Source organism: Mirounga leonina, unplaced genomic scaffold, assembly GCF_011800145.1.
Source record: "Mirounga leonina isolate KUSES-001 unplaced genomic scaffold, KU_Mleo_1.0 Mir_169, whole genome shotgun sequence".
In the NCBI taxonomy this organism is placed as follows: Eukaryota; Metazoa; Chordata; class Mammalia; order Carnivora; family Phocidae; genus Mirounga; species Mirounga leonina.
In genome coordinates, this window is record NW_023270431.1 from 13,665,564 (window position 1) to 13,680,216 (window position 14,653).

Here is a 14,653-nt window from a genome sequence, read left to right on the forward strand (position 1 = left end):
GAGTGACTAGTCGAATGAATAAGTAAATTTCAATTCCAAATACTCTGGAGCAGTATTTCCCAAACTTCATCCATTAATAGACGTTCCCCTTAATGCCCTGTGTACTTCTTTGACATTACTTCCTCTTCAACCTAGATCCACAGTGTTTCCTGTGGGCCAAAATTTCCTTTTGAGGCAAAAGGCTCTGTCAATTACTTCTAGTTAATTCTTTTTAAAAATATTTGCCCTATTATTCCTGAGCCCCAGAACATTTTGGATCATTAAACTTAGAATGTAAATTCAGCAGTAGTATAAGCAAAAAAGTATGAAAAACATTTGAAAGCATGGAGAGCCCATGAAGTGCAATTATAAGATGGCCAGAGGGAAAAGACAAGACTTCTAGCCTTGGAACCATTCAGACCTTGGTCTGGTGAGGATACTTCATACCACGTATTATGCTGAGCAGATTAGGATCTTTCCATTTGTCTCAGGTTAAGGGTTGCGGGTGGGCTTTGGTTAGAGCTGAGTGGAGAAGGGGCTGTGCTTCTCCACCTTAAGAGTAAGCCAACCCCAGATACAAATGTGGAGGACTGTGACAGAGATGTGAGAGAAGATGAAGAAATAGAGAAGACCAGGAGAAGTAGTGCAAAGTGATAGGATGAGAAGGCTACGGTATATATCACAGTGGTTTAGTGGTAAACACCCAGGGGATACAAAGGAGACTGGAAATTGATGTGAGGGTTTCAGAAAGGAATAAAAACTGAAGAGGGAGGAAGTTGGAACTGAAGAGAAAGAGTTGGATCATTGAGGAAAAGTATTAAGAGTCCATATAGGGAAGGCAAGGGTGACAAACTGAAGAAAACTATGAGGAGACTGGGGAGTGTGGCCAGAGCAGACAGGAGTGAGACAAAGAGTTTCAAAAGGAGTGAGAACAGAGGAGAAGAAAGTTTGGACTTTTTTAGGGGAGCTTTGAAGCTTCTCTGACTAGGAGCTAGAACAAATCTGTTGTTGGTTGGTATGAGGGCTGATGGCATCTCTCTCTCTCTCTCTCTTTCTAGTCCTTATGTACATACTCCTTTCGTATTCCACTAGCATACCTCACTTTGGGAAAAGCTGCTCTAGAGTCTGATTAATATGGATGACTCTCCTCTAGTTGGTGACTTTTAGGGTAAAGACCAGTCTGAAGTTTATCTTTGTATTAACTATACAAATCACTGTCTGCTTATCGTATACAGTAAACAGAACTGCAAGGCAAATGTTGAAGCCCAAATAAAACATCACTCGTAGGCATTTTAGGAGCTACTGATTAAACATACACAACTAATAAAAACAATTTGGATTTGAAATATGGGTCCCTGTTCGTGTTCTACCACTTACTCCTCTTTGTCCTTGGGCAAGTCATTTGACCTCTCTGAGACTCAGTTTTGTGATCTGTGAAAGAAGTACTATGATACCTGTCATAGGTTGTTGTTAGGTCTAAATAAACTTATGTAGATAAAAGGTATTTATATATTTTTAAATTGTGTAAAAACATGTATTAATTAGTAATTATTCTTAGTGACACATGAGCATATATTAATAAGCAATCCTATTTGGCACTACTTTCAACTTAATTTTTTGTTAAAAAGTAATAAAATATATTATGTTTTCATTAATTCATATTACTTTTCTCTATAATTTAAATCAGTGTGGTTTTAATGACAAATTAGGAGTCAGCTTTTTTAATCCTATAGTAATGAAAAGATTGGGCAGTAAAGAAATAAAGTACATAGAAATTCCAGACCCCATGTTATCTGAAACATTTTACCATATTAGTGAACTGAAAAGAGAATATTTCATTTTATTTTCTTTTTAAATTATTTTTCACTTTTTAGACTGAAAAGAAATCAATAATTCTTGAGCACTGTCTTGGTGTTGCTCTTATTTCCATTTTTCCAATCATATAACTGAGTATTCTTTGCACAAATAAACTCCTACTAAAGAAAATGCTATTTAATAACTACTTAATCTCTTTAGGTGTACCACATGTTTAGTGGTAAAGTTTCAAACAACTTTGAGAATCTTTTCTTAAGAGTAATAAGAGTCTGTTTTCTTTTTAATATAGTGAACAAATATTTAAGTTCTGAAAATCCACTGTTCTTTGAACTGCGTGCCAGATACCTAATTGCTTGTGAACGCATACCTGAAGCAATGGCTCTTATTAAATCTTGTATAAATCACCCAGAAATCAGCAAGGACTTGTACTTCCATCAAGCGCTCTTCACATGTCTGTTTATGTCACCTGTAGAAGATCAGCTATTCCGGGAGGTATTGTTTAAGATTATGTTTGCCTATTACTATTTTAACCTTACCAAAAATAAAAAAAAGTTGCCCATTCTTGTAAAATTCCTTTTACTGTAACACCAAAAGTTTTAAGATTACATTATCTAGATGTGTTCTCATTGGCATCATTCTTTAAGCTCCTGTTCAATTAGACAATCTGATACTAACAAATGATGAAATTAACAAAACAGTCATCAATAGCATTATTCATCTTGAGCTTCTTGTGACAGATAAGAGGTTAAATAAAAACTGAGAAGCATTTTAAATAAAAATTTCAATTAATTATTCAGCACTTTTTAAAATACATTTGTATAAAGTATTTTGCCTTTTAAATAAAATACTAAGAAATTAAATGCTCATGTTTGTTATTTTGCTTTTTTTTTAAGATGAAAGAATTAATCTTTTCCTAATAGAACCTATTTATCTACAAGGTGTGGACATTAATGAGATTAAAAGTAGTCATAAAACTGTAGGTTTTATATAGTGAAACTATGGAAATATTTCTGTATAATTCATCATTGTCTTTGTAGAAGAAAACCAGAAATCTAATTTTTTTCCTGAATGTTAACTCTACACATTTAATGGAATTAGCTTTTTTTTTTTTTTTTTTTAAAGATTTTATTTATTTATTCATGAGAGACAGAGAGAGAGAGGCAGAGGGAGAAGCAGGCTCCCAAGGAGCAGAGAGCCCGATGCGGGACTCGATCCCAGGACCCTGGGATCATGACCTGAGCTGAAGGCAGACGCTTAACCATCTGAGCCACCCAGGTGCCCTAATGGAATTAGCTTTTTAGGTATTTTTAATGATATGGACTGATTTTTCTTTTCCTTTTATAGCATTTATTGAAAACTGATTGTAAGAGTGGAATTGATATCATCTGTAACACTGAAAAAGAAGGCAAGACTATGTTAGCCCTGCAACTCTGTGAATCCTTTCTTATTCCACAGCTCCAGAATGGAGATATGTACTGTATCTGGTAAGTGTTCCCAATACAGAAACTGAAATGATAAGATGGGGAACAGAAGGAGAATTGGTCAGCAGAGTCTGGACTTTGTTTTTCAAAAAGTTATGTGAAAATGTTAAATCGCTTTTTAAAAATTTATTGTGCAAGAAACAACAGTAAGTTGTAAGATGTAAGAAAGTCAATGACCATGTACCAGTAATTGACAGTGTAAATGTTTAAAGTATGTATTATAATGAAACAATTGTATTTTAAATTAAATGTGGAGTGTTAGTTTTTTAAGACTTTATTTTTTAGAGCCGTTTTAGGTTTACAGCAAGATTGAGAGGGAAGTACAGACATTTCCCATTATATCCCCATCCCCATACATGCATAGCTTCCCCCATTATCAGCAGTACTCAAAAACAAAACAAAAAACATTACTCAACAGAATGGTAATTTTTTTTTTTTTTTTTAAACCAAGGATGAACCTAAGTGGTATATCATAACCACCCAAAGTCCATAGTTTATCCTAGGGTTCACCATTGGTGTTATATAATCTATGGGTTTGGATAAATGTATAATGAAATACATCCTTGTAATTATACAGAGTATTTTCACTACCCCAAAAGTCCTCTGTGCTCCACCTATTCATTTCTTATCTCCCTCTCCTCTCCCTCACCTCTGGAAACTACTGACCTTTTTACTATTGTCATTGTTTTGCCTTTTCCACAATATTATATAGTTGGAATTATACAATATTGTATATTGTATATATACAGTATGTTGTATATATACAATATTGTATATTGTATATACAGTGTATAGCCTTTTCAAATTGGCTTTTTTTCACTTAGTAATATACATTTAAGGTTCCACCATGTCTTTTTGTAGCTTGATAGCTCATTTCTTTTTAGTGTTGAATAATATTCCATTGTCTGGATGTACCAGTTTATACATTCAACTACTGAAGGACATCTTGGTTGCTTCCAAGTTTTGGCAACTACGAATAACGCTGCTATGAACATCCTTGTGCAGGTTTTTGGGTGGACATAAGTTTTCAGATCCTTTGGGTAAATACCAAGGAGCACGATTACTGAAATGTATGGTAAGAGTAGGTTTAGTTTTGTAAGAAACTGCCAAACTTGTCTTCCAAAGTGGCTGTACCGTTTTTTATTCCCACCAGCAATGTATGAGAGTTCTTGTTGTTCATCCTCACCAGCATTTGCTGTTGTCAGTGTTCATAATTTGGCCATTCTAATAGGTGTGTAGTGGTATCCTGTTCTAATTTGCATTTCCCTGACAACGTATGATGTGGAGCATCTTTTCATATGCTTGTTTTTATATCTTCTTTGGTGAGGTGTTGGTTAAGTTTTTTGGCCCATTTTAAATCAGATTATTAGTTTTCTTTTTGAGTTTTGAAAGGTCTTTGTATATTATGTATAGTAGCCCTTTATCAGATGTGTCTTTTACAAATATTTTCTCCCAATCTGTGGTTTGTCTTTTAATTCTCTTGATACTGTCTTTCACAGAGCAGAGTTTTTAATTTTTAAACAAAGTCTAGCTTATCAATTATTTCTTTCATGGATCATGATTATGGTGTTCTAAAAAGACATCACCATATCCAGGATCATCTAGGTGTTCTCCTATGTTATCTTCTAGGAGTTTTATAGTTTTGCATTTTATGATTAGGTCTGTGATCCATTTTGAGTTAATCTTTGTGAAAGGTATAAAGTGTGTATCTAGATTCAATTTTTTTTTTTTGCATGCGGATGTCCAGTTGTTCCAGCACCATTTGTTGATGAGACTGTCTTTACTCCATTGTATTGCCTTGGCTCCTTTATCAAAGATCAGTTGACTATATTTATGTGGGTCTATTTCTGGGCTCTCTGTTCTGTCCTCTTGATATATTTGTCTTTTCACCAATACAACATTGTCTTTATTACTTTAGCTTTATAAATATGTTTCAAAGTGGGGTCTCATCAGTCTTCCAACTTTGTTCTTCAATATTCTGTTGGCTATTCTGGGTCTTTTGCCTCAATATAAACCTTAGAATCAGTTTGTTGATATCCATAAAATAACCTCGTGGGGTTTTGATTGGGATTGCATTGAATTTGTAGATCAAGTTGGGAAGAACTGACGTCATGACACCATTGTTTTCCTATCCATGGAAACATGGAATATTTCTCCATTTATTTCTCCATCAATAGTTCTTTGATTTCATTCATTAGTTTTGTAGTTTTCTTCCCACAACCCCTGAGATCATGACCTGAGCCAAAATCAAGAGTCAGACCCTTACTGAGCCACCCAGGCACCCCAGGTATAGGCATTTTTTAATCAATACTTTTGAATTTTAAATTCTGAAATATGTATTTTTCACAAACTTTCTCTTTAATAGATAAACTTAACATCAGTGGGAAGTTTTAATAGAGTAGAAAGCCTTCACTATATATTGTCTATATTTAAAGTTTATTTTTCTGAAGAGAGAAATTCCACGACTAATGTCCCTGAAGATAAGAAATATAAGAAATAAAATAAACTGCTAGTTTTTTAAAATTGTTTAACCTGGTGGTTACAGCTTAAGTTAAAGTTATATGTTGGTTTGAGTGATTGGTAGTGATAAAAATTATCCAGAATAGTGAGTCAAGATATATTTGGGCTTTAAAAGGATACCACACTACTAAAAACAGCAATTTTTATCCTTTAGGAATCAGTCAAATTTAAACACGTTTTACATTATATGCTTCAGTCTAGTTTATTTCTGGTAATAGTTTTTGAAAACTATCACCATAACAGGGTTTATTTCCCAGGGGGACTTAAGTAGTGAACCACAGCCACCAAGCACCATAAAAAAGACATTTCAGTCACCAGTGCTTGTTCATATATCTTCTCTGTACTGTCCTGATAGCCACACTCTCTACCTCAAGAAAACTGTCATTTTCATAACTAGTTCCCAGACTGTTAGGTCTGTCATACTTTAGCACTCTTCTAACCCCATCCATCGCTCCTCAACCCCGCCATTTACACACACAATTATAAATTGTTACATGCATTAAGCAACCTTAAGGAATTTTAAATCTGTCATTCTAGTATCAAGTAGCTCTTTAAAAACTTTAGTAAGCATTAATTCAGTCACACACAGGGCTTGTTAATGCAGGTTTTCATGCCTACTCTCAGAGCTTTTAATTGCATAGTTCTGGGTAAGGAACTGTACTTTTTTATCTTTCCTCTTCGACATTTTAATTATTATGTGTAGTGGTGTGGACCTCTGTGGGTTCATCTTGTTTCAAACTCTCTGTGCCTCCTAAACCTGGATGTTGTCAGCTATTATTTCTTCATGTAAGTTCTCTGCCCCTTTCTCTCTCTCTCTCCACCTTCTAGGACCCCTATAATGTAAATGTTTGTTTGCTTGGTGTTATCTAAGAAATCCCTTAACCCATCCTCATTTTTTACAATTCTTTTTTCTTTTTGCTGTTCAGCTTGGGTGCTTTCCATTACCCTTTCAGACCGCTGATCAGTTCTGCATTCACTCATCTGTTGGTTCCCTTTAATGTATTTTTCACTTCAGTTTTTGCACTTGTCAACTCTGGTGGTTCTTTTTTATATTTTCTATATCTTTAATGAAATTCTCACTGAGTTCATCCACTTTGAACTTTTTATCAGGTGGATCACTTACCTGTTTCATTTAGTTCTTTTTCTGAGGTTTTTTCCTTGTTCTTTCATTTGGAGCATATTCCTCTGTCTCCTCATTTGCTTGACTTTCTGTTTTTGTTTCTATGAATTAGGTGGAACAGCTGCTTCCGCACCTGAAGGAATGATCTTGTGTATGGTCATCTCCTGTGTAAACTGTGTGTGCCTGGTGACTTTGGCTAGCTGGCTCAAGCTGTGGCTGGCCCACTGTGTACTGGGGCCACGCTGGTGGGAAGGCCGGAGCTGAAGTGGATGTAGGCTAGGGTGGTGCTGGGGTTCTCTGCACAGAAGGTACACTGGCACAGAACAGCTGAAGCTGAAGTGGGTGCAGGGTGGTCCCAGGGCTCTCCTGTGTTGAGGGTGACAGCAGATGGTAAAGTGGGTACAGGCTGGGGTGTCCTGGGATACGCTGTGTAGGGGGTTGCCCTCATGGGGCAGGCGGAGCAGAAGCAGGTATGGACTATGGTGCCCTGGGATGCTCTGCTCCAGGGGTACTCTGGCAAGTTGTCTGGAGCTGAAGCGGTGTGGGCCTGGAGTATTTCAGGGTGCTTTGTGCCTGTGTTACCTTGTCAGGTAGTCTGGAGCTATAGTGAACACTGACTACAGGTGTCCTGGTGGGCACTACACAGGGGCTGCCAGTGGGACAGTTGGGGCTGGTATGGGTAGAGGACCAGGGATCACTGAGGCAGTACAGTGCCCGGACCATGCTCCTGTCCATGCTGTCAAGGTGGATGGGGAATGTAAACTGTGGTGCTTGACAGCCCCACTGACTTAGAATGAGAGTTCCAGCAGTGTCCCTGACATTTGGCAGAGTTCTAGGGCCAGATTCCTTATATTCTAGTTGCCCTTTTAAACTGCAGCTTTGTGTGTGTGTGTGTGTGTGTGTGTATGTCCGCGCGTGGGTGTGTGTGTGGGTGTGTGTGCATGCCTCAGGACAGATGAATCTGCTTGCAGACCCTCAGTACTACCCCTCCCACTGCAGTGCACAGTGTTGGGAGTGGGGGTTCCCTTCATTACCGTGTCTCCATCTTTCTTGCTGTTCTCTATGTGGTCTTCCTATCTTTTGTTGTGTAGAAGTTGTTCAGTCAGTCCTTAGTTCTTCAGGAGGAACTACTCTATAAATGGTTATAGATTTGGTGTATCCCTGGAGAAGCTGAGTTCAGGGCCTCCCTATGTTGCCATCTTGGACCTAAATTCTTAAATATTTAAAACAGCAGCTTGAAGATGGATTTAATGATTTTTAAGAGATTAAAATCTTCAGATTTTAGAGATTAAAATCTTCAGACTCAGAGATATAGTCAAATAGCTAAATTAGTAGCAGAGCTGGGTCTAGAAACTAGTGGGCTTCTAAGGGAGTATACTTTTAGTTAGATTATGCAAATCTGTATTAAAAAGTTTACCGTGTAAATTGGAATTTCAAATAGAGGGGATCAGGAAACAGTGGTAAGACATACAAGTTTAAATAGTTTTTAAAATATTATCATTTCTTTCTTTCTTTTTTTTTTTTTTTTTTTAAGAGTGGGGGGACGTGGGAGGGGCAGAAGGAGAGGGAGAGAGAGAATCTCAAGCAGGCTCCACACCAACCCATGCCTCAATCTCACAACCCTGAAATCATGACCTGGGCCAAAATCAAGAGTTGGGTGCTTAACCGACTGAGCCACCCAGGTGCCCCTAAAGTATTACCATTTCTTGATATGTAGTTAGGATATAGTCATGACTATTATAGTAGATCTTTTCCTATGGGGAAAGGAGGAAAGGAATGTTCTGACTTCAGCTATATTAAGCTATTTAAACAGGATATCTTAGCCTTTTCATTTTAATATACTCATAAGTAAATTGGAATCTCAAGTATAAACAAACAAACAAAAAGACCAAGAAGACATTCTATTTTCTTCTTTTGGCTAACCATTTAACTCTTTAGGGAGGGACCTTAAAAATAGAAGAGTGCCTATCTTTCCTGCCCCCAGCTACTGGCACCCTCTAAGAATAGAAGCTGGGTATGCAACTCCCAGCTGCCTAACTGTTCTTTGTCCTTCCTTCTGGGTAGGCGGAGTTCTGATTGCCTGCTCTTTTATTTCTTCTAACTCTCTATATTTCTGAATTGCTGGGATCCTTTTTTCTTGCTTCTCAATATTGATTTTCACCGTAACTGAAGAGCAGGATTCTTTCCAGCCTATATGGTCTGTGTTGTCTATTTCATTTTGGCCTTCCTTATGAACCAGCTTAACCTCGTCTCCCCTCTCTGTGGACAGAACCTGATCCACAGTTCAGTTTTGCTCTATCTGAAGCCAGTGGAGCAAGTTACCAACCCCATTTCTCTCAACCATTGCTAACAACAACTACTAGTAATAATAATAGCAGCTACTCATATCTACTGAGTGCTTTCTACAGTCTATACTTTGTATATGCATTCTCTTATTTATTCCAATAATCTTATGGGATAGATACTATTATGCCTAAACCATGCAACTAGTAAATAATGAAGCCAGGATTCATACCCAGGCAGCCTGACTCAGAGCCTCTGCTGTTAAATACTACTTATTATACATAGACCTGCACTCTCTGCAACTTGATGATTTTATTAGTCGTTAGCTACCTGGGAAATGTGTTTGTACACCATATAGGTGCTGTGTTTTCTGAAGGACCCTCTGTTTGAAAAGAAAATGTAAGCTTCATAAACAGTGCTTGCACATAAGCAAAGACGACTATCACTGGTTTTCAGGGTGTTTATACAATCAAAATCCATTGTGTAAGTAAAACCTTAGAACCCTTTGTAAATTCAGTCAAAATGGAGCTTCATAACCATATCCTGAGATTTCTGCTTTGCTTGCTAGAAAGCTAAAATCCATATTGGTAGCCCTTTTCTGGTAAATTTATCAGGATCTTGAGATTACATTTTGTTCACCAAGTTTCATCCTGAATTAAGAGAAACAAAGGGAAATAAGATCTTGCTCTTCAAAAAAGAATAATAATAATAATATTGTATTCTAAGGAGTCTTAAGAGTCTCAACTTTTTTTTGGAGCAAGTTGGAGAATAAATATATACATTTCTAATATGTTAAACGTTCATCTGTGTAAAATTAAATGCAATGAAATACTCTCCCATAACTTCCAACTATCATTTTTTACTTTTTTCTCTTTAAATCTGTTGCAGAGATATGGCATGTCTTCTTAAGCAGTTAATCTGCTTGCCTTCTACCTCATCCCTTTGTTCATAAAATAACCCTTATTTAGAATGTCCACCATCATCTTTATATCATTCTGTCTACAATTTCCCTTAATATATTTCCTCAAGAGACTCCTCCTAAATGTCTTTGCATTTAGGAATACATTTTTTTTTTCTTTTACCAATTTATTAACTACCAAATATTTATTGAATAAATCTCACTGCTTGGTACTATTAAGACTGTAAAGATAAGGAAAGAATATAGGAAATTAGTGATTTATTAAACATTGGTATATACTGGACATTTCACCTAGGTGTTTTCACTTACCTCTCTCAATTCTTTTTATGTATAAGAAAACTGGATAAGAGAAAAGCCACATAGGTAGTAACAAAATGGAGTTGGGATTTATACTAGTCAGTTTGCAAGTGGTAGCACCCTATGTCTAATTAGTTTAGGGAAAAGGTATTGGGCATGGAAAAAATACTGGGGTATGACAAAAAAAAGGGGGGCAGGGATATAGTAGGTACCCAAATACAACTGCTACCAGGGACACTGATTTGTCTTTTCTGCCAGTTGACTTCATTCTCTCCTGTTGCAGATCAGAAGGATGTGAACAGTCTCCAGCCTTCATAGTTTAGAGTTGAGAACATTCCAGGGACTCTGGCCTAACTGGGGTCAGTTTTATACCCCTGACTTAATATTTTAAGGATGGTGAGGAGGTTCATATAGGAAACATGGCCATTGGTGTTCCAACCTTGTGTAGTAGGGCTACTTCCAGAGAAAGGTGGCTCAGTGTGAACTGGGTAATATCACACCTATTGAGAAATCTCTTATTCCCAATCTCATGTTCTTCTTGCCACTACTTTGCCTATATAATGTGCCACTGAGATTTACAATGTAGTAATAGTTGGGGGGACAGAACCTACAAAATTAGAAAATATCAACAAGGAAATACATGAAAGGCATGAAATCAACAAGAGGGATAAGATCTGTTCTAAAGTAGTTATCACTTTAGTTTGGGGTATTCATGAAGGCATTCATGAAGAAGGTACTTGATAATAAGCTCATCTTAGAAATGAGGTACTTTCCCAGTACAGTAAATTAGCATAAACAAAATGAGAATAAACAAAGCACATTAACTGATTAGCCTTGAAGAGTGCACAGGATTAAAATCCTATCCTTCTGACCCCAAAACCCATGTTTTTGTTGCTATTAATACTATGTGACATATGAAATACACTGAATGAAATGATTTGAAAGTCTGGAAACAGATCAGCTTAGCAACCCCTGTAGAAGTACATATGTAAGATTAGAAGACTTAACGTAGTAGTACTGAGAAAGCATGGTATGGTTGTGGGCAAAAATATAATTGAAATACATAGGCTGTGGGAAATAAACGGATTAGAACCAAACAGGTTTGAGGTATGTTTAGTGTCACTGACTGACCTAGGAAAAGATAGTCAGTTTTGCAAGAGTATTATTTATTCTAAGTGGATTCTGGTGGTAGACAGCAATCTAAATTGAAATATCCAGGCATAGAAATTGGAAAGAAGTCAGAGCTAGAGATTTGGGAGCAAGGTGTGAAACCTGGTGAGCTTTTATGTATGCAAAAAAAGTGGGGTTGTGGATTGAAACTTATGAACACCCACACACAGCTAGAAGGAGATGGAAGTAGAATTTTGGTTTTATTTCTTCTATGTTGCTTGCTATCATTTTCTCTTTTGTGTTTTCTGTATTGTCTCTCTAAGTAGACTATGTGCACCTTCATGATAGTAGTCAAGCTGTCCTTAGACTTAATAGCTGTATGTGTTGGGCTCAAAGTACATACTCAGTCACTTAAAAAAAAAATGCATCAATTATTTTAATACTTTTTAGATTATGGTGCTTTATGTCACTTGACACATTTTAAAGAGTTATAATTTACTAGCATATGATATCTAAATATATCATTTATATCTTATGATTTCCTTTGTCTCAAAAGCCCCTGCTCCTCCCTTGTCTAATAACGTTAGCCATATTTTAGAAGAGAATCTACCTGTGAAATACTTTAAATGGTCTATAGCTTGTCTGTTTAAAAGTACTCCATCCTAATGAATGAGCAGATGATCTTAAATATAAAATTTTAGAATCCATACTATATCTTACACTTTTAATCTATAGTACTTTGGGTATCTTAATAGATTGAAAATGAAAAAATAATAAATGTTTCTTTGCAGAAAGTATACAAAACTGATTTCTAAATTTACAAGTAGGTATTAAAGACCACAGTTTATTTTTTTTAAAGTAATATCATTAATATTGGTACATAGGGATTAGAATTTGTTATCATGTACTAGAGGTGCCTAGGTTTGTCAGCATATGATTGGAATTCATTCCTTACCACTGTAAGATTAGTTTCTGATCTCTCTTTTCTCTCCAGCTTCTGTCAGTCCCACACAGGTAGCAGAAGTAGCTTGGAGGTTAACATAATATCCATTTACGCCCACTTTGTATACACCCCAGCCAGGGTACTTAAAGAATCAGCAAAAGACAGCTAATACCTGTATTTGAATAAACTGTATTTTTGATATTTCTCTTTTTTTTCTCATTTACAGGGAGTTGATTTTCATATGGAGTAAACTTCAGCTTAAGTCTAATCCTTCAAAACAAGTTTTTGTAGATCAATGCTACCAGCTCTTAAGAACAGCAACTAATGTGAGAGTCATATTTCCTTTCATGAAAATCATTAAAGATGAGGTAAATAGGATATCTTTATCCCTTAATTTTAAATGAAGTTTAAATGACAGTTCACCAAAACTTGAACCTTTTATGATAAAATTTATTTGAAGGGAAGGAGGATTTTAAGGCCACATTCTCCATATATTATCTTTCCCTCCCCACCAACCTCAAACTCCCAACATGGTACTAAGGGTATACGTAAGTGAAAATTACTGAAAAAAGACAGAAAAACTGCCAGTTTGGTGTTACTTAAAATTTAATAAGCTTGTCACATTTAACACTATCCTAACTCCTGTTTGTAGAATCTTATTTGCAAATGAATTTTGTATATCCATAGGTAATACTGCTCACTTTCACAGAAAAATATAGTTCATAGTTTTAAGTCTGGTGTTCAGGTAAAAAGGAACAATGAATTTTGAGGCATTTTTGAAACTGGACAAATTTTTAGAGTATTTATTTAAAGTAATAGTGAAATCCATTACCTGTTTTTAAAAATAGTTCTGAAGTAAGTTTTTCATGGGTCACTTAAAAGTGGGTACAGTTCTACATAAGTGTCTTACATAGACATGAGATGGGATCCTGCAGATCCTTTAACGTTTTCCCCTCAAATATTAACAGAACTTTGAATACAAAGATAAGAAAGATAAAGCTACCCTACACTTTAGGTAGCTCCATTTAGCTGAATCTTTATGTGGGTTACTTTTAAATATACAGGAGGCATCCATTAAATAATATATTTTAATTTTTCTTATATATTTATGCATTTATCACATCATGTCACTCATCAGATATATGACCATGTAGTGATTATATCCCTATAATATAAAGTTAGCAGCATTGTATTCAGAGAGTTTTATAAATTTCTTATTTATTTTACTAACTGCATTCATACCTTCATTATTAAATAGTGAAATGTATTCAAATGCATTGTCAAAGTTAACCTCTACCCCCCTCAAAAAGGGAAAAAAAAACAAACTATGCTGTAGAATCCTTTTCAACATTTGAAGTGCATCAGAATCACCTGTAAAACTTAAAAAGAAAAAAAAAAGTATCCATATGTACTTTTTACATAGGATTCTTATTTGCACCACAAGTTGAAGGATTTTTGTTATAAAAAGTTTACAGTATAGGTGAAGTTCACACAGTTAACATAAAGCTTTCTTATTTTCACATCTAGTCAACCTGAGAGTATATGAGGAAAATTCAAAGATGAAATAAATATTAAAAATGTACTTAACTAAGAAAAAAAAAATGTGCTTAACTATTTATACTCTACTAAAAACATCTTTACTGATGGAGTAGATCATTTATGTGCCCCAGTACTGTGAAAAGCTGCACAAACAATGCTGTTCAGAAGAATGAGACATTACAGATGGCATATCTGAAAAAGTTTCACAGAGGAAGATGCTTTAAGCTAGGTTTGAATGATAGAGGAGGATAATACTAACCTAGAGGGTTTTGTAGTTTACAGAGCATTTTTGCCTCACAATATATATTACTTGTTTTTCTCACAACTGTCCGTTGGCATTAATAGGGTAGGAGAAATATGGGGAGGTATGTGGGAGATGAAGCTAACTGAAGAGACTGCAGGAAGTTACAGAGTGGGGGGTGGTTGTTGGAAATCCTTAAGGGGCTTGCATGCTGCACTGAAAATTAGAACTTCACTATAAATATACTGGAATTATTGAAGGATTTCAGTTAAGAAAGTAGCTTTTGTGATGATCTTAAAATTTTTAGACTTGGACAACTGGGTACATGATAATTTCATGAGTTAACACAGAGGATGTAGATAGAACTTAGGAGAAAGAGAAGGAATTCTGTTTTGAAGCAGTGGAT

The 14,653-nt window shown here is 35.8% G+C and overlaps 1 protein-coding gene across 3 annotated transcripts in view; it reads left to right on the forward strand.

The window, feature by feature from the left end:
* ZNF654 (zinc finger protein 654) overlaps positions 1 to 14,653 on the forward strand; it is an 84,918-nt gene that overhangs the window by 62,924 nt on the left and 7,341 nt on the right. For all 3 annotated transcript variants that reach the window (XM_035015164.1, XM_035015165.1, XM_035015166.1), the window contains 3 exons: positions 2,084 to 2,286; positions 3,139 to 3,278; positions 12,694 to 12,835. In XM_035015164.1, coding sequence (XP_034871055.1) covers positions 2,084 to 2,286; positions 3,139 to 3,278; positions 12,694 to 12,835 — 485 coding nt within the window. The remainder of the gene's footprint in view (positions 1 to 2,083; positions 2,287 to 3,138; positions 3,279 to 12,693; positions 12,836 to 14,653) is intronic.